We start from the raw sequence: 21,124 nt of genomic DNA on the forward strand, positions 1-21,124 counted from the left end.
AAAAACGCTGCTAACGTTGAAATCTGCAACATTTTCTGCTCTGTTCTGCTCATTTTTTCCGAACTAATTGATCCAAAGCATGCCTCCAACCACACAGCATTCCCCCACGAGTCGAACATTCGAAAAGTCTGTTCGGTGAAGGTGCGCTATGGGACGGTCCCGGTAACTTCGATCGTCTGCCGAGAGACATTAGCTGGCTTTTAGAAGAAACCAGTCTTGCCACCGGATCAGTAGCTCGCGCAAAGAAGAACCAAAGGTTCGTCGAAGGTATTGCACGCGACCAGCAGCAGCTTGTGTAGGACCTTCGCGAAATCGATTGTTAGTCGATCTTCCATCGATCTTCCGTTCGATACGCTGCTTCCCGTCGTGCTGCCTCTCGTCCACGTGCAATATTAATGCAATCGATGACATTTTAATCGTCATTGAAGGACGCTCTAGGACTGGCATGCAAAAAAAAATGGAAGACTGTCGGTTCAATCATATTTCTTTCACCCGGTCGGTTTCGGATGGGGCAAGACCAATGCCTCTGCGTTACACTGAGCGGAATCGTGTGCCGATGACTTAATCAAGTACGCTGACGATAGTTCGCTCGTAATGATGCCATATGGTCGCAGATCATTTTCTTTCTTCGGCTTTCACGCGAATAAATCGCATGTTGAGCAGAAAAACTCCATTGGTGGCCATTTTTGTCATGATCGGGCGTAAATTTCACAACCTTGACAGTCGCAATGGGAGAAAATAAGAACAGCATAAAAGTTGCCTTGTTGGGAAGTTGAGGAATCGTCAGAGAATCCGTAAAAGGAATCGGCAAGCTTCGCTTTGGTTGAACTTTGGCAGCTTATTTATTTACTGTGTAATGTACCAACACTCTCCAGTATGGTCAAAAACATAACAAGCTTAGAACGGTTCATTGGCAAACGCTGCCTTTCATATTCCCGTAATTTATGGCCGCGATAAACGGACCTCTCCTTTAAAACAAAGTCCCAAAATAATGACACTGTCCGCTTGGTGACCGATTAAACCTTCTGACTCAAACCGTTCGCCTTATCCCTTGTGTAAAATAAAGTCTCCGAAAGATAATAAGCCATTTACGATTATCTCGTAAAACTTGGTTGGTGTGCTTCAGCCACCAACTGTTGGGCTGTTTGTGTTCGCGAAATAAAGTTCCTCTTTCTTGGTGGCCTTTGTGGTATTGCGGATACTTTGAAATATTACTGTCCACTTCCACTTTAGGCACGCGGGACTCGAGGCAAGTGCTCGGGAGCGGTCCTCGGTGCGGGGCGTACAATATGAGAAATTAGCCTCGGGCAGCTCCCACCATATCGGCTGAAGGAGATCCGAAAGGTGAACGCGTTGGTAAGATAAAACGCTTTTGGAACGGTGTAGAGAATGATGGAACGTAAAAGGCGACGACAGTTTAGGAGCCAACGCCTGCGCCTACCACCGTTCCAGAACCATTCTGGTTGGTCAGAGTGATCGTCAACGGTGGCCATTAGAAGCTTTTCAAATACGCCCCGGCAACTAGAACCGCAGCTCAAATCGCGCGCCCGGTGGTTACGATCGAAGATTAAGTGAGGTACTCAACAAAGCAAAGCGAGTCAGAATAAATGAACAGCTAAATCATTCTGGTTTCTTTCTGCTTCTGCGCCCGCAGGCAATCGCTATCAAATGTCAAGACTGTTAAATCGCTACTCGCTGCCGGACATGAAATGGTGGAATGGTGGAAAAGTGTAGCATTTATCCAAAGTCGAGCAAACCGTGCACGCCCGCGTTAGGAAGCCCCGCCACGGGTCCTCCAATCTCCCGAGGGACAAGGTGAACCAGCTGGTACTTCAAGCAACTGTAGGTCTGACGCCAAGGCTTGCGAACGGTAACAGCCACCGTCGAGCGGAACCTTGCCAGCACACAAAGCCGCGTCGAGTCTTGAAGTTGGCGTCTGGTGCTGTCTGATATGCATACGCCAGCAGATACCTATCCTCCGGCATAGTCGGCCTCTCGTGAGCCTCTCCTAAAATCGCTGGCGTTCCTCAAGACGGCGTCGAATGGTCGCTCGCCCTGTTGAATGCCTTACAGCACACTGTACCTGCTGATCCGGCGACTCCCCACGATTCAAATACAAAAACGGTCCAAGGGTGTGTCGCCTAGATGCTTCACTTGCTTCACAGACACCCCGCAACCAGAACAGCCCAAGCTGGAGTGTTACTGTTTTAGGACTCGTTGTTGACGCTTTTTTCGCCTATCCTTCCACTTCCAATCAGGGTAACCTTTAAAAGCGGCCTCAACTTCTTCTCGACTGGCACGACTCACACGTCACGTCTTGGAGTACGAGCGGGGCCTAAGACGCGGAGGGAATCGATGACTTTGCCAGCGACATGCTACACCTTCCACCACTCTACAAAGCCATCATAAATGCCTCCGAAAGCCTTCGCAAGCCACAGGGCGTGCGGCGAGCATTCTAATTCCACCGTTGACGCTCTGATTTCAGGCACATGCACAAAACTCATTAATCTGTTCCGAGCGGCGACAACGATGGTGGAAGCAGGTAGTGGTGAATGAAAGAGAGAGCGACACAACTGTCCGACCACCAATGAACAACTCGACTAAAGTTGTCCAAAGCCACCGGGGACAGGCGTTGGCTAACTTGCAAATCGACAGAACTGGAATCAGCTCCGACACGAATCGGTTGAGGTTCCAAACAAAGCGTAGACTGTATAAACCGAACTGAAACGCTAATCCCTCAGCGTGCTGGCGTAACACTCCGGGGTGATAATAAGTGTGTTACAGAGGGGATTGTTTTTGCTTGCGCCAAATCTAACTAACAGCTCCCACCATACTGTCTATGACTTACTGAACGAGTGCCAAGACTTCAGATTCGTTCCGAGCAGGTAAACAACAAACCATTGCCACCAATTTGATTCGCCAATATCCGCGTTCTTGCCGTCTTGATTCGAAACCGTAACCGTGTTCGGATCGTTCTTCAGCCCCACCGGTGGGGCGTTACAACCAGGATGTTGACTTACTGCGTGAACCGTGATTTGTCACTGTCACCTGACCCCCTCGACACGGCCTCGCACCACTTCAAACGCTGGCGGAAATGGTTAGTAAATGGGATTGGAAATTGGTTCATGTGAAAAATCAGAAATATTTCCTATCGAAGATCTGCGCACCCGTTGGACTTCTTACGGTAGAGCATGGTTTCGTCTGATCGGACGTTCGCCACTGATGGAGGTAATAAATATTCGAAAGGTTGACACGTCGGCTTGGAGTGGTGGAGTTAAAAAGTATATTTATTTACTCAGATCCAACGGCTTGAGCGGATATGATCGAATGCGGATCGTGAAGTTCGGTGAACGTGAGGAATGTTGAGTTGGAACGCCAAGGGCACCTCTCTCAAGGAACACTATAACTTCGCCTAGATTTGAAACAAGTAGTGAGATCTCAATATCTATTTTGGACGAATTTCATAATCCAAAGCAGTTTCTTTAAATCATTCCTTCGCGACATACAATTTTGTAAATAGCATGTCAATTTGATCCTCATGTTTCTTTCTTGTGGCATTTTATCTAATCGTTTATCAATCTACTTGTCCATAAATTACTTTGAAACAATGTAAATCTTTCTTTGTTGCAATGGATCAGCAATTGTCGGGTGACAAAACGTGGAATAATTCCAGATAAACGGCTTACAACCGATACCATCTTCCTTAAACATCAGCGCGACAGACTCCTCCGACGCCATGCGACATTGAAGCCGCAATTCATTTCAATGGTCTCTAATTTATCCGTTGCGGTTCATTAGTTATTCTTTATGATGGATTCAGTGGTGCACCCCCGGACTGTAATGCTCCTACCGTGTTTGCGAAAGGAGTTCAGAACGCCTCCGAAGGTTCGTCGCTTGCGCCCACAGAGTCTTTCTGACGTCTGCGTGGAGGCAGTGAGTTCTTTTCACGACGCTGAAGTCGTCGTTCGCGTCATCCTTGTCGATCTACTGGCACAACCAAATAAATAAATCATGCAATCGCACAAACGAACCGCCCGGTAAGAGGAAACACTCCCTTCTTGTCGCTTCCTGTGGCGAGGCGAAGGAATTCCCGACCTCTCGGAGGTGCCTCGGAACAGGTGCCTAAAAGTGCCGACTCTCAGGTGCAGCAGAACAACATCTACTGACGGTGCCCCTGAAAGTCGCAAAAATGTACTAAAGAGGAGTGCCTTGTGCACGCTCTGCTGGATGACATTTGTCTGCCGAAACGGGACCACAAACCTCAACTACTTCCCCACCCTTCGGATCGGATGTCGACGCGATCACCGCAAAACCGTGTCGCAAACGCTGGTGGAAGTGTTTCCACTACGGCAGAGATCTTGCCAGAGATCGAAACCAAACCGCGTGGTCACTGAACTGTTTCATTGCAGAAACGGTGTTTGCGACGTACCAGATTGCCACATTGTCACGATCTCGGTCTATGGCTGGTAAGGTTCACCTTTGATTTTAGCATACTTCGATACTGGCTTTCCTCACCCTGGAGGTTCAAAGATGTCGATGGTGATGGTGCACACCAGATGATCTCGATCGACAAATCGTCCAACTCCAACACACGCTCCTCTATGACCTCGTGCTCAAGATTTGGTGCACGAGAAGTTCTACGGTGATTTCACATACCAGGGAGCAGCATCAATGGAGCGTCTGCCAACGGCACGTCGGCGCAACTTCCACCGATCGGTGACCTCTCTCTCCCTCTCCTTCTCTCTCTTATTTGTTGGTGTTTGCGTCAATAAACTGGAGCTTCTTTATTTCATTCCTGCCAAACTCCCGCGCGCACCTTCGCGTTTTTCGGTGGGAAGCAAGTGTTGTTAATCGCTCCGATTACCCTTTTGACTCGGTGGTCTTGTTTTACCCAGACGTCCCAGGAAGAGAAGGGTGCACTGTTTTGCAACTGGCAAGTGGAGCTTTTCGAGCCTCCCCTACCCCCACCCAAAGCTACCAAACCCGGCCATTCCGTAGCCAAATGGAACCGTATATTTCACGACAAAGTATTTGTCGCACCTGTAGCTTGACTTGTGTACCCTCTCCAGCGGCATTCGGTGACCAGCGCAAGGTTGTTCGGAGGGTTTTTCCTCACGACTCAACCGACCCGGTGTTGGGTCGTGTGAAAAAAGTTACCCCCCGCGCAATGCAAACGTTAAAAACCAATCTTGCAGAGTCTTTTTCGACCGCGAGGTGCTAAGTTAGAAAAACCAACAACCGAACCAGCCCACCGTGAAAAAAAGTCGTACTAGTCCACGCCGAAGTGGACGCGCGTCCAAAAATCGTGACGCGACATTAGGCCCAGGTGAGTTTTCGGTGAATTTTTGAATTCATATTCCGGTGGGGACGCCACACTCTCTTTGCATGAAACTTACATAAAGTGCAAGCATTCATTCGCACGCCCGAAAACAATGGCCAACGGCATGACGAGACGCGCGAAGTCGCCGCAGTGTTTAGATTTAGTTTTCTTCTCTCTCTCTCTTTCGCCCTCTCGCCGCAAGGCCTGTTGGTTGTCTTTTCGGTTTCTGCTGCCTTAATGCATTCATTTTTAAACGCATTAAACTGTCGCCCGCGGATCATCGCGGATGGAAAATGGCCGGCTGCGGGGAACCCCCGACGCTTGCGCTTTCGCGAAGGTTTCGTCAATGTCGTTGCGGCGACGGCGTGCAAATCGAGCAAACGCAGGTCGCGGCCAGCCGTTGCCCAATTGTTTGTTCCTGCGGACTCGAAGAAGGGAAAACGGCGGAACGCAGGGAAAGCGGTCGAATTTGAACCGTTTTTCAGCGATCGAAAGAAATGCTCTTGATCTGGTTGCGCGGAGTGCGGAGAGCTACTAACCTGATTTTCCCGCGGGGCCAAATCAAAGATCGAGCGACAATCAAAAGCATAATAATGCATCGTAAGCATGGGTAGCCACTTGGCCCGAGTTTAGAGCATACGTGACGTTAAGTGCTGGTGTGAACCTTTTGATTTTGATTTTCAGTTTCTTTTTCGTTGTTGGTGCCTTCTTACCGCCGGCTTTCCCAACAACCGAACGTTTCACCGAAGAAACAGACAAATTAGTTTCTCGAGAGCAAGTTGGAGCTAGTTACTGAATCATACGTGCAATTCGCAAAGTGGATGACCTTTTAACAGGGCTTGTTTGTATGCAAAAAATCCCAATAACTTAAATTTTCGTTAGTTGTTCGTATACTGAATCATTATAAATATTTTCTTTGAAAAAGTTAAAAGCAAATTTGTTTCTGAAGCATTTTATAATGAGTTTTATACGTATTGGACTTCATTGGAAAATGTATTTTGAAGCTAAGTTTTATTCGAAACCCAGCGTACGTAATAAGCGTAGTAGCAACGCAACTAAAACATTCATTACAAAGTAACATTCACAACATATTTTCTTCTAAGTTTTTATTGATGTTGTTTTGAAGGTGGAAAAAAAAATTAAAAGGCGTAAACAATTTAGTGGATTTTAACAGATAATTCAAGTCATTTTGAATTCTTTTTTTTATTTTCAGTTGTATTTATGGTAGTTGTATTTGTTGATACGTCCACTACATCAGCCGCGAGGAAAATGATCTTTGGCTTCCAGCGATGGGCGCTAAATGTCCTCCATTTATTCTTAAAAAGCCTCGCCCCAACCTGTGGAAACCTGCAGAAAAGCGGTCCGCAAACGACATCCATCTAAAACCCATAACTCATACCACACCGTGCAGCTCACAGCTGTTCAATCACGCCTCGCCGCCGAAAGCCACCAGCCAGCTTTTGAACCAGATGTCAAAGTCGCTTTTAGCTGAGTGGTGTGGTAATACCGCTTGGCTGAGTCGGACTGCAAACGCCCCGGTTCGCACGTAAATGCAATTACTTTGCACTGACACACTGGCCCGACGCGTCAACCTCACATTGGACACCGGCCATTGGAATGGCATTAACCTCCAAAAGTGGCGAATTTTTGCTCCAATCCACTGGAACGGCATGTTCACGCCTCGTGCGTGCGTCATAAGTCACGCCGCGCACTGTTCCTACGGAGCCGGAGCCACTGACCGGCAATTATCAATGTAATTTCATGATTTAGATCTCACCTCGATCGTCCATCGTTTTGCTATTAGGACGTTCTGTACTCACTGGTTCTCCATCCAACTGGGGGCTTCGAAAGGAATCTCCGAATCCGTTTATGGCGTCGTTCCGGCCAAACCAATCCTGCTTGAATGACCTTCGCCGGCGGGTGGAGTCGAAATGCATGGCCGAATCGTTTTGTTCGGAGTTTGGAGTGGTTCGCTTGTCAAGTGCAGTTCAAGAAAACGCTCAGAAGACGGTGGCTTCGAAATATCCGAAGGTCACGTGGGGTCGATCGCGGCGTGCCGCGTGACATAAAGCCTTTTGCTCTACAAAACATTTCACACTCCACCGCAACCACCCACCATCGTACCCCTTCTTCAAAACTCCACATTCCGAGGGAAAAACTTGACTTCTGCGACTCGACTCCATCGTAGGCCCTGGGAACGTGTCAATGGTAAAAAGTTGATAATTACCCCGGACTTCGAACCACGCCAGCGGCCAAGTTCTTCGGCCACTTCTTCGGCTCGCAGCCCCGCCAGCGATCGGCGATCTAAATTACCAAACGGATAGTCGGATGGATGGATGGATGGATGGCTCGAATGAATGGATATATTTATTTTTATATGCGCTGCACAATGTTGTTTCATAACTTTTCAATCACCATCCGAGTGGCGGGGGCAACCGTGGGGACCGGGGCCGGGAAAAAGGGCCACTCAGGTTCAGGTCGCTGTGTTTTATGTTGTTGTCGTCGCCGATCGGACCGTTGTCCAAGCGGTAGGAAATGGTTGACCGACGGCCTAAAACAATGCTGCCCTCGCGTCTTCGCCGTTTGCGATGGTGAAACGATTTCGATTTCGTTCGCTCCAGTTTTTGTTTTGGTTTCTCACACACACACGCACACATTTTCTTCGGTACAGATATTTTATAGTTATTGCCCGAGATCACGACACTGCGACACAAGGGCAGGTAGTTAATATTTCTTCGCCTTTTGCGGTAATTGTGGGTTGGTTTCGGGTCGGAGCCTTTTGCCAAAGCGACCGATGCAGTCGAAACTGGCGCGAAGTGCATCGGATACCGTTCCGCTGTGGAATGTGGCGAAAACGTGATATTTGATCGAGGTTGAGCTGTTTCATTTCAGGTTTACTCAACGCTCTATAGGTTTATTCTTGTGTTTTACTATGCATCATTTATTGATTGAGTTTAGACTTTTCCTAAATGATTCACATGGAATGTTATTTATTTTATTTTTGGTTTCTTTATTTATGTTGACTTTTCTTATGTTTTTCCCAAATTTTTGAACCATTGCGTAATAAGCAATTTCCGATTATCGACCAGTTTCTTGTGCTGGGGAAATGCATGATGCACAGTTGCGACGGTGAGGAAAACAAAAATAAAGAAACGAACCGTGCTTGATTTACATTTTCTTACGAAATACATTTCCACGGAGAAAAGTGGCATCCATCTCCGCAAGTGGGAGAGTTATGTCTTGGTTAATAATGTGTTCGATTTACAGGGAAAACTTGTTGCGGGATAAACATTACCGTATCCAAAAATCAATATATTTGGTAGAGATAACATTTTATAAACATGTGCAATTATGAAAGATAGATAAATGTGTATTTTATTTACTTATCATTTTCAACTTTCATTTAATCAAGTTGATATAGTTCGAGCACTAATAAGCAGCCCAATTACGTGTACACACCTGAAAGAAAAGAAAGAAAAAAATAATTTGTTATAAACTTTTGTGTCTTTAAGTAGTTGTTTCTGAAACAAGTGTTCTCTTAACCCTTGAGTACATCCTGATTGTGATAACGGGAGAATCTCACGTTTCACGAAAATTACACCCCTCGGTATTGCAATTGCATTTACGTTTGTTGCACCTGACGCAAGGCCATCCCATGATCAGCATCATCACCATCATCATCATCATTATCAGTGCTACGCTCCAAAAAGGGCAGTCAACGACCTGGCCAATTTTCCACCCCTACGTTGAAAGTGAAACCAGTCCGCCAGTTCGCAGCTCCGACCATGGATGCTTCACATTTAGTCGATCGAAGCACATTTTATTGAAATTAATGATCGTCAGCGATCCAATCACGCCCGGAGATTACCCGGCAAACGATCGGGTTGGAACCCGACAGGCCATTGGCCCCGAGTGGAGTGCATCCAGCGAATGTCGTCACTGCGGTGGGGTTTTCCATCGCCTTCCCCCCGGGCCCACCTCGATGCTGCGCGTTTGCATCCGGTGCAGGGAAAATTGCAATCCATCGCAAGTGCGTTTATGCAACCGTTATGCGGCGAGTGAATGATCTTCACTGCCATTTTTCCCAGCATAATTTTCCTCCCTTAGCGAAGGCATGTGCACGTGCTCGCGCTCCTACATAGAAATGTGATTGGTTTAAACTTATATGCAGGGTAAAAGAACTGTTTGATCAACTTTATATTGAAAATCTAAAATCATGAGTGTTGTTAATTTCTTTATTTTCTTCACGATTCAAATATTGAGCTTATCAATGATGTAAATTTATCATGATGTTAAGCTATAAAATCATGTTTTCCTATACATCTGTTTGATACGAAACCAGACCGAATGGGGTTACTTCAAATTTCAACTCAATATTTTGAATAAAATAAGGAACGAATCATTAGTCATCAATTAGTAACGCACGATCGCTGGCCGGTCGGTCGCAGTCGAGCGGATTTTGATAATTTAATTTGTTTCTCCCTCCCCTCCCAATCAAGCCCCAGATCCCCTTCGATTGGGTCAATTGACTGAATTATTAATATCCGTCGCTTCACTGCTGCAGCTTCCAGTACGAACACAAGAAGCCAACAGCCCTCGAGCGAGCAGAAGACCACCGCTTACGCTGGCAGCACAAATTAATCATGCTCGTGAACCGCTACCTTGTGCTTTACCATCGCGATCGCGGTGTACGAGGCGAAGGAAAACCCCATGAAGCTGTGCGCAATTTTACACGCCATCACGAGCAGAGCGGTCTTTCGGTTTCAAGACCGGATTCCGGGCTGATCTTTCTCGCCGCGTACAGCGCCGCTCGGAGCCGCTGCTACCGTTCATGGCTGGACGGATATCGTCTGATAAACCTGTTGAAGATGTTCCTCCATCAAAGATTCATCACATTTTCGCCACACGCCAGCCGCTTGCCACCACCATAGGCGCTGGACGGTCTCGTTCGGATGGTTTTTGATGCTGTTTCACTGGTGTATTATTAATATCAACACCGAACTAGGGTGTACTTCGTAAGAAAATTGTGATGCGCGGTATTTTATTACGAAACGAAGAAGATTGATTTGGGAAAGCAAAAGCCTACATGTTTGAGAAAGAAGGCTTTCGTATAAAACGTCCAAAGTTATGGATAGACTGTGTTTCATATTTTAGATCTGCTGTATCAGCACTACATCATAAAGGAAATATGAAATGGAAGCACACATAACAGGGGTATTGAATATTTAACAAAGCCAAAAGCAGAACTGTGCGCCAGGGACATGTTAAAACGAATACTAAAAAGTAAAAAAAATCGTACATAAAAGATGTTATGACACACATAAAACTCATGTTTCAACAGTCATCTGTTTCAACCTTTGACTTATGTGATGAACAAAGGCAATAAAAACGAAACTCTTATGTGTACCTATAACAAAACTCTTGCTTGTTTTTAGCAATAACCTTACAGCACAGGTTTTTTCTGTTATTGCATTTAAAAACTTGGCATTTTTTTAAATAAAAGTTCGTCAAGAGTGGTAATGCGATAAGACAAACATCAATCAACACAAAATATTTTTAATTCGGTTGACTAATTTCATTTAAGCCAGCGATAGAACATAGCTTGAAAATGTCTTTACTTTTTCAGCATTCTAAAATAATTTAATAGATATTTCGACAAATGCCAAATGCAATCGCAATAGCCTACCTTCGGCAAAACAAAGCTTGTTGGTTTAATTAAAATTTCGTCAGCTTGCCACTGCGACTTCGAGTGGCCCATCCAGAGGGCTCGAAGTTTACCCTTTGCTGCCGTTCTAATCCCTTTCGGAGGCAACCCTTGGTCGCTTGCTTGCACAATCCATTCGAACAATTCGTGTCCGATCTTGGACCTCCACCTCGCGACGTGACAAGAGCACTTTCGTTAGCGTTAGTGCAGCGAAAAACCAACAACGGCGTACCACGGATCGACGACCGGCTGATTCCTTCAGCCCCGTTTTTCCGCCGCGCAGGTCGCGGAACAACCGGCTTGAGGTCAGCCGCGTGTTCGTCTCGAAAATCCACAAAACCGAAAGCACGCCCCGGGTCAGACATTCGCCACCGCCACACATTCCCGACCTCAAAGCACGCTCATCGTTTTGCGCCATTTTCGGTTGCGACTCCCTCCCCCTCAAACTCTAAACCCTGCACACGAACGGCCATGCTGACCTACTGCACTGCATTGCAAGGCGGGCAAGGAACTCGCTCCCTATCGCTACCGGCGCAATGCGGCGAAAAAACCGGTAGAGAACGATAGTGCGGCAATTATCTTAAGCGAAAAATAAACGCCACTTCACTGGCGGCGGCGGCGGCGGGGAAGAAAGCTGGACCTAACCTCAAAAGCGCCATAGCACCACGGAAAGAAAAACGTTAAGTAAAGCGGTGCCGAAACGGTGGCTGCCGCAAGTGGCTCTCGTTGCGCCGGCATCAGGGTTTCGTTCACCTCACTGGGTGTAGGCGGCGCAAAACGGTTGTGAAATATTTAATTTTAAACCAACGACCTGTTTCTCTATTTTGGTTTCTCTGCTTCTCTCGTTCCCTTCGCGACGGATCGGTTCCAGCAGCGAAGAAGATTTATTTCACCGGGATGGGGATGCTAAGTGCTGGAACGTGTAAGTGCTCCAAAGCGGCGATCTCTGCCAGATCGCTGCCACCATGATAGGTGGATTCATCTTCTGCATCTCGTGGGATTGATCGGTGGTGTGCAGATGTTCCAACAACTCCTCAACACTCCCCAACCGGGTTGACCGAAAACTATCCGCTCGAGACGCAAGCCGAACAGCTGTGAAATTTGCATCGAAAAACGAAAGCACAATGGGAGCAACGCCGTTTTCCCAGCAACCGACTCCACACGAACTCCAATGTAGGCGGGCTCACACCACATAAATCTTGTCTCAAAGCTTACCCTTCTGCCACATGTTTGTTGGGGGAAAACTGGCAACGACAGTCCCCTGCATGCCCGTTCCCAACATTCGTTCGTTTTCCATTTCATTTCTTCGGACCCCATCTCGGAACCGTCTCCTATAGAGGTTCGGTTGGTCTAAGGCAGCTAACGAACGTCACATGGTGCGAAAAACAAGGATCCGTATCCACGTGGTGGTTGGTATGCGTGCGCAGCGGGACTGGCAATTAGGAAAATAGGTTAGAAATTGCAACCGCAACCGAGGCGAGTCAAAACAGTCCGACAGATTCACTTTTCACTGGGCCAGAGGCGGTTGCGTGTGGCGTCGGGATCTTGTTTTCCTGGTGACCTCAATATTCAGAAAAACGAAAACAAATGTTGACTTGAATTTCCGCACGGGAGCTTCTTACTTTGTAGATAAAAATCTAACCAACACCTTTGCGAGATAATTTCCTACATGATTTCTTCAACACCAACTCACAATTTCTTGATGTTGATTTACTTCCTCGAGTGTCATTATCGTTCGGAGTTGATAAAACATAAGTTTCCGATTTGGAATGCCATCTTGCTCGCCTTGATTCGTGCCAATCTCTCGCCGACTCTCGTTTTCCAACGACTTCACGCCCATTTTTGCCGGTTAGTGGCGAGGGAAAATTGAGCCTATCGTTCGATGGCTGAGCATCTCCATCCATCCAGCTCAGGGATCAAGCTTTCCGCCCAATCGAATCCACGGCAACCATCGACAACAAGCCCTTTCCAGCGTGAAGATGCTTCGCTCGTTCGTTTCAATTAATCTTACGCTGCCCTGGCTTCGGGCTGCGCGTTGGACGAACGTTTGAAGTCGCTTCGCCGGAGCTTGGCAAGCCTTGTGCGGTCCGGAGATGCCTCTCGCAACAGGACCGGAGCGACACGGTACGTCTTCGAGCTCTCGGTATTTTATTTTCCTCTCTTTTTCTTTTTCTGTAACACCGATGTTATGCTTCAATCAGGACAGGTTTCCAACCTGTCATCGGCTTCGTGCAAAACCCAACGATGGAAGAAACTCCGTTACCGTCTGCCAGCCTCGAGGCAAGCGGCCAGAGCGTCGCTTCGGCGAGAAACCAGATTCAATTTCTAATTTTCTGCTCGCCGGCGTTCGTAGCCGGGTTTGAGCACTTTTCTTAGCTGGCAAACGTTTAGTTGCAGCATATTTTCGCTTCACCACTACTACAAGCACTTACGAACACGGGCGAAGCAGTGCCGATGCCTGTTCGACGGCAGAGGGTGCTGCACCTGATGGTCGATTTTCGATTCCTGCGCCCTGCCTGAGCTAATGCGACAAATATGCTAATGGCGAATATGCGCCCCGGCATTATTTGTCGAACAAAGTGGCTGCAAACAACGAACGCTCGGGGTGATGGTTCGTTGTGTTGTCTCCTCTGTTCAGTCGAGGTGGGAAGAATGTGGGATAAACTGCTGCGCCTAGTTTTTCCCATGAATACTGAAGCCCACATTCGTGGACATTATTGGCATCGATAATTGTAGTTCGCCAGCGACATTAGAATAATGTTTGCTTCAAAACAAACGTTGTTGTACAGTGTAGAGAGTTTAACAATCATGTTAGAAACGCTTATATGTTTTAAACATTACTTGAAGGGTTAAATAAACTCGTAAAAAATACACATTGGAAACGGGATCTGTCAAGTCATCGTCGAAAATCGATTATCCACGTATTTCCCCAATTAATTTCTCGGACGTAAACATCGCAACCTCATTCCAGCATAACGGCCGGATGATTTACTTTCCCATATCGTGGTGATCACACCCAGATTTTCTTTTCCCTGATGACAGTTTTGAGGTAACTGTTTGGGAAAGCGACCCTCTCTGATCGATCGAATGATATGAGCTTCCGGCTACCGGTGATCGTTAATTCACGATCACGATAGTGAACGATGCCAAAATTTACTTCCTGTCGATCACGATTCACATGGCAGAAATTGACAACTCATCTCTGCTCCAGATCGATTTAATAGCTTTGGGAAAAATTTTACGTATTTTTATCTGGATCAACTCCGGGGGAAGTCTTCCGGAGTCGCAAGTGGAACTACATATAAGTACCGATAATATCTGCCAAATAATTGGCCTCCGGTAAGTAAACCAACTAACAGTTCGGGAGAAATCGGCAGCTTGTTCCGGCCAATTTAGTGACAGTGGGACTTTCCGCCAGGACCTTTCAAAAACCAAATGGTTTCCCTCACTCGGCGAAAGCTCGAACTATTATTTTGGTTGGGCACATTGACTCCTGGTTTGTGATTTTTAACCATCGCTAAACCACACCAGTTTTCTCGAAATAAATACAACAGTGTCCGGCTCGTAAAAATAAAACAAAACAGCCGGCCCACACCCGGAACAAGCACCATGGGCCACGGTCATGTGTGAAAGTTTTATGCTCTACCGCAAGTCTTCTCGCGTTAATTTTTGTGTTATTATTTAATGCTCCGCTTTGGCGAAACCTGTCTCCCGGTTCCGGGCGCGGTAGAGCGGTTTCGAAACGGTTTTCTTCGGCAAAATAAAACGACAAATCCCATAGCCAACGGCGCGAATGAACGAGCGAAGCGGTTGTAATGGGACGGGATGAGTTTTCGCTTTTTTCCCCGGGGCGTATTGTTCGTTTAATTGAACTTGATTTTCAGGTTCACTTTCGTTTTCGTTGAGGCTTTGGGTCTTCTCGGGGATCTTCCGTTTGTGTGTGACATCGGCCGCCTCAGCCGGCAGAAACCGGTCGCCGAAGTGCTTTTTATTAGCCAGTTCATGTTTACGATCGGTGGCAACTTTAGCGCTTTCTAGAGGATGGTAGATTTTATATTTCAATGATTATTGCACAAATTTATAGAAGTTCTTTCGAATATTCACCTAACCACCACCTTTAAATAACTGTTAGCAACTAATCAAACTAAACAACACATAGTCTCGTTTAAAATTATGTCCGACGATACAGGGTTTTGATTCATATAACAGAACACTTGAATCAGTTGCTGATATGTTTTAACCAGGTACTGGAACAGTGCATCTCAACTGTGGAAGTTTGCAACCAAATAATGGAATGTTGCATACATTGAAAGCTTTTCTTCTCTGGAGCAATGCCAATAGATCTAGAGTTTTATTTAGGGTTTTGTGGAATTTTACAAATGTTATGTTTCAACAAGTCATCATTCGGTAGATAAAAACATGTCTAAATGGTAACAGCAAACGCAAAAATTACATGCACATTTAGTTTAATTCTTTTTTTCTTCCCGTGTATGAAAGTGTACCCGACCCGACTCTCACACAATGAAAGCATATAACATTATAACTTGTGGTAACATTACATTTGTAGAGTCCCACAGAACCATAAATAAAACTCTAAATCTGTTTGCATTGCTCCAGATAATAATTACATACCTCCAGGCAATGTATGAAAAATTCCATTATTTGAATGCAAGTGTTCCATTATATGACTCGAAACCGAGTATGTACGCATCAACAGAGGGAGTTTTTCGTTTATCCGACATTTTCCTACACTGAAACAGTAAATCCATCACTCGTCGCGAGCCGTTAATAAAGATCGCATCGTGTTGATCGTCCGAAAACAATTTCATTTTGTTGCGTTTTCCCTTTCCTCCAGCGCACAGTGGTTTACTTCTTCCGAAAGGGCTCATTTCTCCATTTAGGCACGCTGCCACGCAGCGCAACACAAAACAACCGAATGCGCACGCGTTTGTATTCATTAGCCTCGAAATAGTTTCACATATTGTTTCTCGGTGCGGATGGCGGGCAGCCAGACGCGTCAATAAAAACGTGTTCCAACATTTCCTTACACTATTTCCACTTCCAGCTGGTATTTCCCCACAGTCTGGTTGGCACAAAATCTTGCTACCCGGTTTATGAAAGCTCGAAAAAATGCAGGTTATACGTTTCCGGTTGCTTTGAGCCACCTAGTGCGGTTAGGAAAACGTTCGCGGAAATCCTGCTAACTTAGAAGTAGATGCAGTCCGATTTTCTTGCATGACTTTTATGTTCCGTTGGTTGTTTTCAGTTTTGTAAACTAAATTTCTGCACTTCCTTGGTCTTGGCAAGATTTATTGTTGATTACTTTATTTTTTCCACCAGTCAGCCAAACATTTTGCTTTCTTACCATTTCGAATGGTTGAGTAATGGAAACGGCATGGATATATTTTCCGGAAAAAACTCTTTGCCTCACACGACGCTAAAGCAAAAATTGCTTCGATAAAAATTGATTCCTTAAAGAGCCAGCCGATTAGGATGTTAAACGATTGCTAGTACTCGGACGTCAAACGGGCGGGAAATTGGAAAATCGCGTATTGAAGCTATTGCACAACGCAAGCGGAAAAAGAACAGAGAAAGAAGACAGCGGTCTGTCGGAACGAGACGCTCGCTGCCAGTTGGAATGTCGGCAACAATAAAATAAAGCGCTTACAGTACGAGATCTTCCGTGGTTCCGGCAGACTACACAGAGTGAGTGGGGTGAAAAAGAGACACGTATCAGAGGAAAAATGGTTTTTCGCCAAAACACATCAACGCAAGGCGCTTGTGGGAGGGTTTTAGGGAAAATGAAACAACCTAATCACCCGCCCGTTAGGAGTGCACGGTAAACATGCCTCTTATGCTTTGCTAATTCGCAGGCTCTTCGTTTCTCCGAACGGTTCGCTTTTTTCTGCCATCTTCTTTTCTCATTAGTGATGCACGAATTTCTCCAACGCCTTGCCTTGGATGCGTACTCACCCAAACGCCCTCCCCGTACGGTTGCGCCAATACCCCGGGGGAGGAAAATGCAGCATGGACCACCATAATAATAATTGGAAAGGCTCGCCACGGTGGGTTACAATTATTTCGTTATGTGAAAACATTTCTTCCGATCTGCGAAGCGCATCTGCTGGTGAACAAAAACGGGCAGCGGAAATCGATGGGCAAGACGAATTCGATACGATTTTCGCGGAACATTGGCCTGATTTTGGTCGAATTATTTTTCTTCGGGAGGGTTTTCCATTAACTTTTATTATAAGGTGGTGGTGTATTAAAGTTTTCAAAAGAGGATAAATTTTGCACAAAATTATAAAATTGCACAATGCAGAAAATTACGTAGAAAGTAAAGAAAAACCCTCATCTACATGGAAGACATGACTTCGTATCTTTTAATGCAGCACCAAAAACTAAACTCTAAATTATCTGTGATCTAAACATGTTGACATGAGATTATTGGGAAATGGGACACCAACTTACAATCTATCAATTGAAAAGAAAAACTCTTCTCAATCATTTCTCGAGCAGCCTCTTAATCGTCCTTGAAAAACGCCCCTGAAGAAGCTCAATTTACTTTTGCTTTTGTTTCGTTTTGAAATCGATTTCTTAACTTGACTCTCCGGAAGGCCAAAGGCTCACTCCCGAACTCGACACACTCGGTGAGGATGACGCTCGTTATTCGTTTTATGCGAACCACACGACGATCATCACGACATTGACCTTGCCTCGCTTGTTCGGTTCGCGACGATCACGACGCCGAGAAGCGCACCGGGACTCCGCTCGGAGTCCCGGTTTGGCCGAACGAAAACAAACGCCCCACCGAAAACGGGAGATTTCAATGGGGCGGCGGTGAAAAGGAAAGCCGTCACGTGCGACGGAACGACGGCTAGGCCGGGGTTGGAAATAATAAAAATAAAAACCGGTTATCCATCCAGCTAGCCACCGGATCATTATCTCCAGCGGCGAGCGCCGCGAACGCGGGAAGAAGCGAGCGCGTGTTACTGAAGATGACGTCGACAAAACCGCGGAGAACGGAGGGGAAAGAGCACGAGGGCGAGCAAAAAGTGCATTGCTCTGCGGAGATGGAGGAGGAGAAAGAAAAGCAACCCTACCCTAAGGGAGGGAAGATAAAAACAAACGGTACTTCATGAACGACCGGCATCGACGTCGGCAGGGCACGCGAAAATGCGCGATCGAAGCAAGAGAAAGGGAAAATCTTCTGCTCTGCCGCGCGCGTGTGTAAAGCTTTCAGCCTCAGGCTCATCCACAAGCGACGATGAGGGAAGATGGAGGCTGCGAAGGGAACATCCGAACAAGCTTTGGGCTGATGCTGCGAAGCCCAAGCGAATAAACAAGCATCGAAAGCGATCGTTTGATGCATCGGCGATGGAGAGCAATAGAGGCAGCATAAAATATGCTAATATGCTAATGTTTATTTGTTCCCCAGCCCCCGGTCAATCGTGGTGCATGGATGGAGTCTAACAAGCCATTAGGTGCCGAATTTATAGCCACCGGATCTCGACGAGAGTCGCTGAAGAGTTTATCATAATAGCAATAATAATAGTGGTCAAGATTTCGTAGTTCCGTTTCCTTTTTGGGCATGTTTGTTATTGTTTTTCTTCCCGTTGCCTCGTATTTTTCTCTCGTTGCATCAACAGATGGTATGATGCAGGTCGAGAGAGCTCGTTTCGGTGATCTACCATTAGCTGATCGCTGTACGAAAAATAATAAGCGAGAGAGATCAAGGAAAATCAAACGAACGAAAGAGACATGTTTGAACAATCCTGTCTAATCAAAAAGAAAAGTATGATTTAATGAAGTCAATTTCGTCGTTTTTCTAGTCAAATTGTTTTCTGATTGAGATCTCAGGCGTGTATTTTTATGCTAATCCGAGAAACTCCAGTGCCGATAGAAAGTGTCATGCGAAGCCGTACGTTCAGTCCGTTGCATTGATTTCAGCGCTTTTCTTCCACTAATAAAGAAATAAACATTCCCAGCTTGTGAATAAGCCGGGTGCGGATTTAATTGAAAATAAACTTTCCCAAATTTAAGTCTCCGTTTGCTCGGCGAGCAACCGATTCTCTTCTTTCCATAACACACACACAGATAAATCATGGACCAATTGATCCCAATTACTTTGCCATCGCCCCGTGTTTGCTATTATCTGATGAGAAAATTTCCTCCCCCAACCGACTAGTTGGCGGTTGTATTTTCTTTTAAGTTTTTCACTGGGAACTGGGCGGTTCAGTGAACGTTGCCCAAGTCACAAAATAATTACCACCTCTAATGACAAGGTTCACAACGGTTGCTTTAAGACCGTCGGACGAACCCTAGACTGAGAATTGGGAAATTGTTAGGGATGGTGCAAAAATTTTCCTAACCCACAACTCGTTAGGCTGGGATTTTTCTTTTCGGCTCCCGTTCACCGTCTGCCGGGGAGGAATTGAAAGGTAACCCAAATTCTCATGATCTCATGATGCCAGGTGATGGATGGCAAAATGAAACCGATAGAGATGAGATCAAGGTGAGTGATGGAGTGCGAAGATATTTGCACAACATGATAGTCGTCTTCGTTGGTTTATTTAAAAGGGAAATTAATATGGAAATTTGAAATTGTTCAATTCGCAAACTTGGTTGGTTTGAAGAGTGATGTTTATCTTTGATTCATTCTGGGATTATAAAAATGTTTCAAACGTATGTTTACTCACAACAACTACACTTCAAACCTTCTTCCGCTTCGTTCACCAGCAGACTGTGTTTCAAACACGTGCCATAAAGTGGTACCGGAATGGCGTTTGACCTAATCCACTCAACAAGCAGCGGACCTGCTACAACTCAGGGTAATAAATGATCGGCTCCACTACACCGTGAACATCATGTAATCCAATCCGGACAGTACACTTTACGACATTCCAAGCACAAAGTCGAGCTCGCTTCGTCTAACAAGGGTTCCCCGTTTGTTGCGTCGTTGAAGTCTCTGTTCAACAAGCTTTCGTTTCCGCGACCCCGTGACAGTTATTTGCCTTGTGCGTTGTTAAATCTACTAAAATAGATATGAAAAATTACCGTACCATCCCCAAAACCTTCACTTGAAGGTCTGCAAATTCCAATCGAAACGGACTTTTCCTTAACTTTCGAATGTGTTTGATTTGGGTGTTGGGTAAAGCAATGAGAGAAATAGAGTTGCTCAGCTGATTATCCTCGCAATATGTCATGCTCAAAGTAGCAGCACATTAGAAAGGTGTGCGGATTAAGTGGATCTAAATTGATGGCGATCCGTTGGCACCCGGAGCGCCCTCGAAGGCGCCTTGGAGACGTAAACAACCGCAAAAAAGGCTTGATTCGGAACCGAATTTATCAAAGATTCACCCAACGACACCTTCCATAAAGCTTCGCACGAGCTTTGCCAGTTCGCGCCACCATCGGATCGGATGCAACGGCCGCGTTGAGCGATTTATGCGATCGAGCTTCTGGCCAATCGATAAATTGGAGCTTGAAATTGGACCCTACCCCGGGGCGAGGTTTTACCGATTCTTCCGGTGAGGTTATGTGTCTTGCTGTTCGAACGAGACGGACTCGGTTGTGGTTTGCGACCCAAGCCGTCTGGACCAGCCAATAAGATGATAAGCTTGTAAGGTCGCTCCGAATGTAGTCCGTCTCGCCTTCGCCTCGGGAAGGCAGGGCAAAAAAGAGCAACAAAAGGCAAACAACGGACGGAGTTTCTGTGCAGACTTACATGCAGCAGGTCGCCATACCGCGGATTGGACCACTTGGCTTCAAGACCGCTATACATGGTAGTTTCAACTTTCATTTTTGCTACCTCTACCGGTTGCGGTTGCCGTTTTAAAGCATATTTTTTGGTCCCCAACACAACCCTTTTCACTCCGCTCCTTCCTTCTCGCCACGATGGAGTTATGTGCGTGCGGTGGCCGGTGGGTTGATTTGCCAAGGTCACGCCCGAAATCGAGATTCTCTGACCATCGACTACGGTGGGCAAGGTGACGGGAAGAGGGATGAAATGAGAGCACCGTTTGCTGGAAGTAGTTCGGACATATTGTTAAGGTTGTTGTTAATCAACCACTGAAGAGGAAACAACTCACATGGGCATG

General features: G+C 46.1%; 1 protein-coding gene across 1 annotated transcript in view; it reads right to left on the reverse strand.

The window, feature by feature from the left end:
- The window catches only part of LOC131293610 (lipase 3-like), a 34,859-nt gene extending 14,051 nt beyond the window's left edge, over positions 1-20,808 (reverse strand). Inside the window, exon 1 of the mRNA XM_058321689.1 lies at positions 20,752-20,808. Coding sequence (XP_058177672.1) covers positions 20,752-20,808 — 57 coding nt within the window. The remainder of the gene's footprint in view (positions 1-20,751) is intronic.
- Between the last annotated feature and the right edge of the window lie 316 nt (positions 20,809-21,124).

Source organism: Anopheles ziemanni, chromosome 2, assembly GCF_943734765.1.
Source record: "Anopheles ziemanni chromosome 2, idAnoZiCoDA_A2_x.2, whole genome shotgun sequence".
Lineage (NCBI taxonomy): Eukaryota > Metazoa > Arthropoda > Insecta > Diptera > Culicidae > Anopheles > Anopheles ziemanni.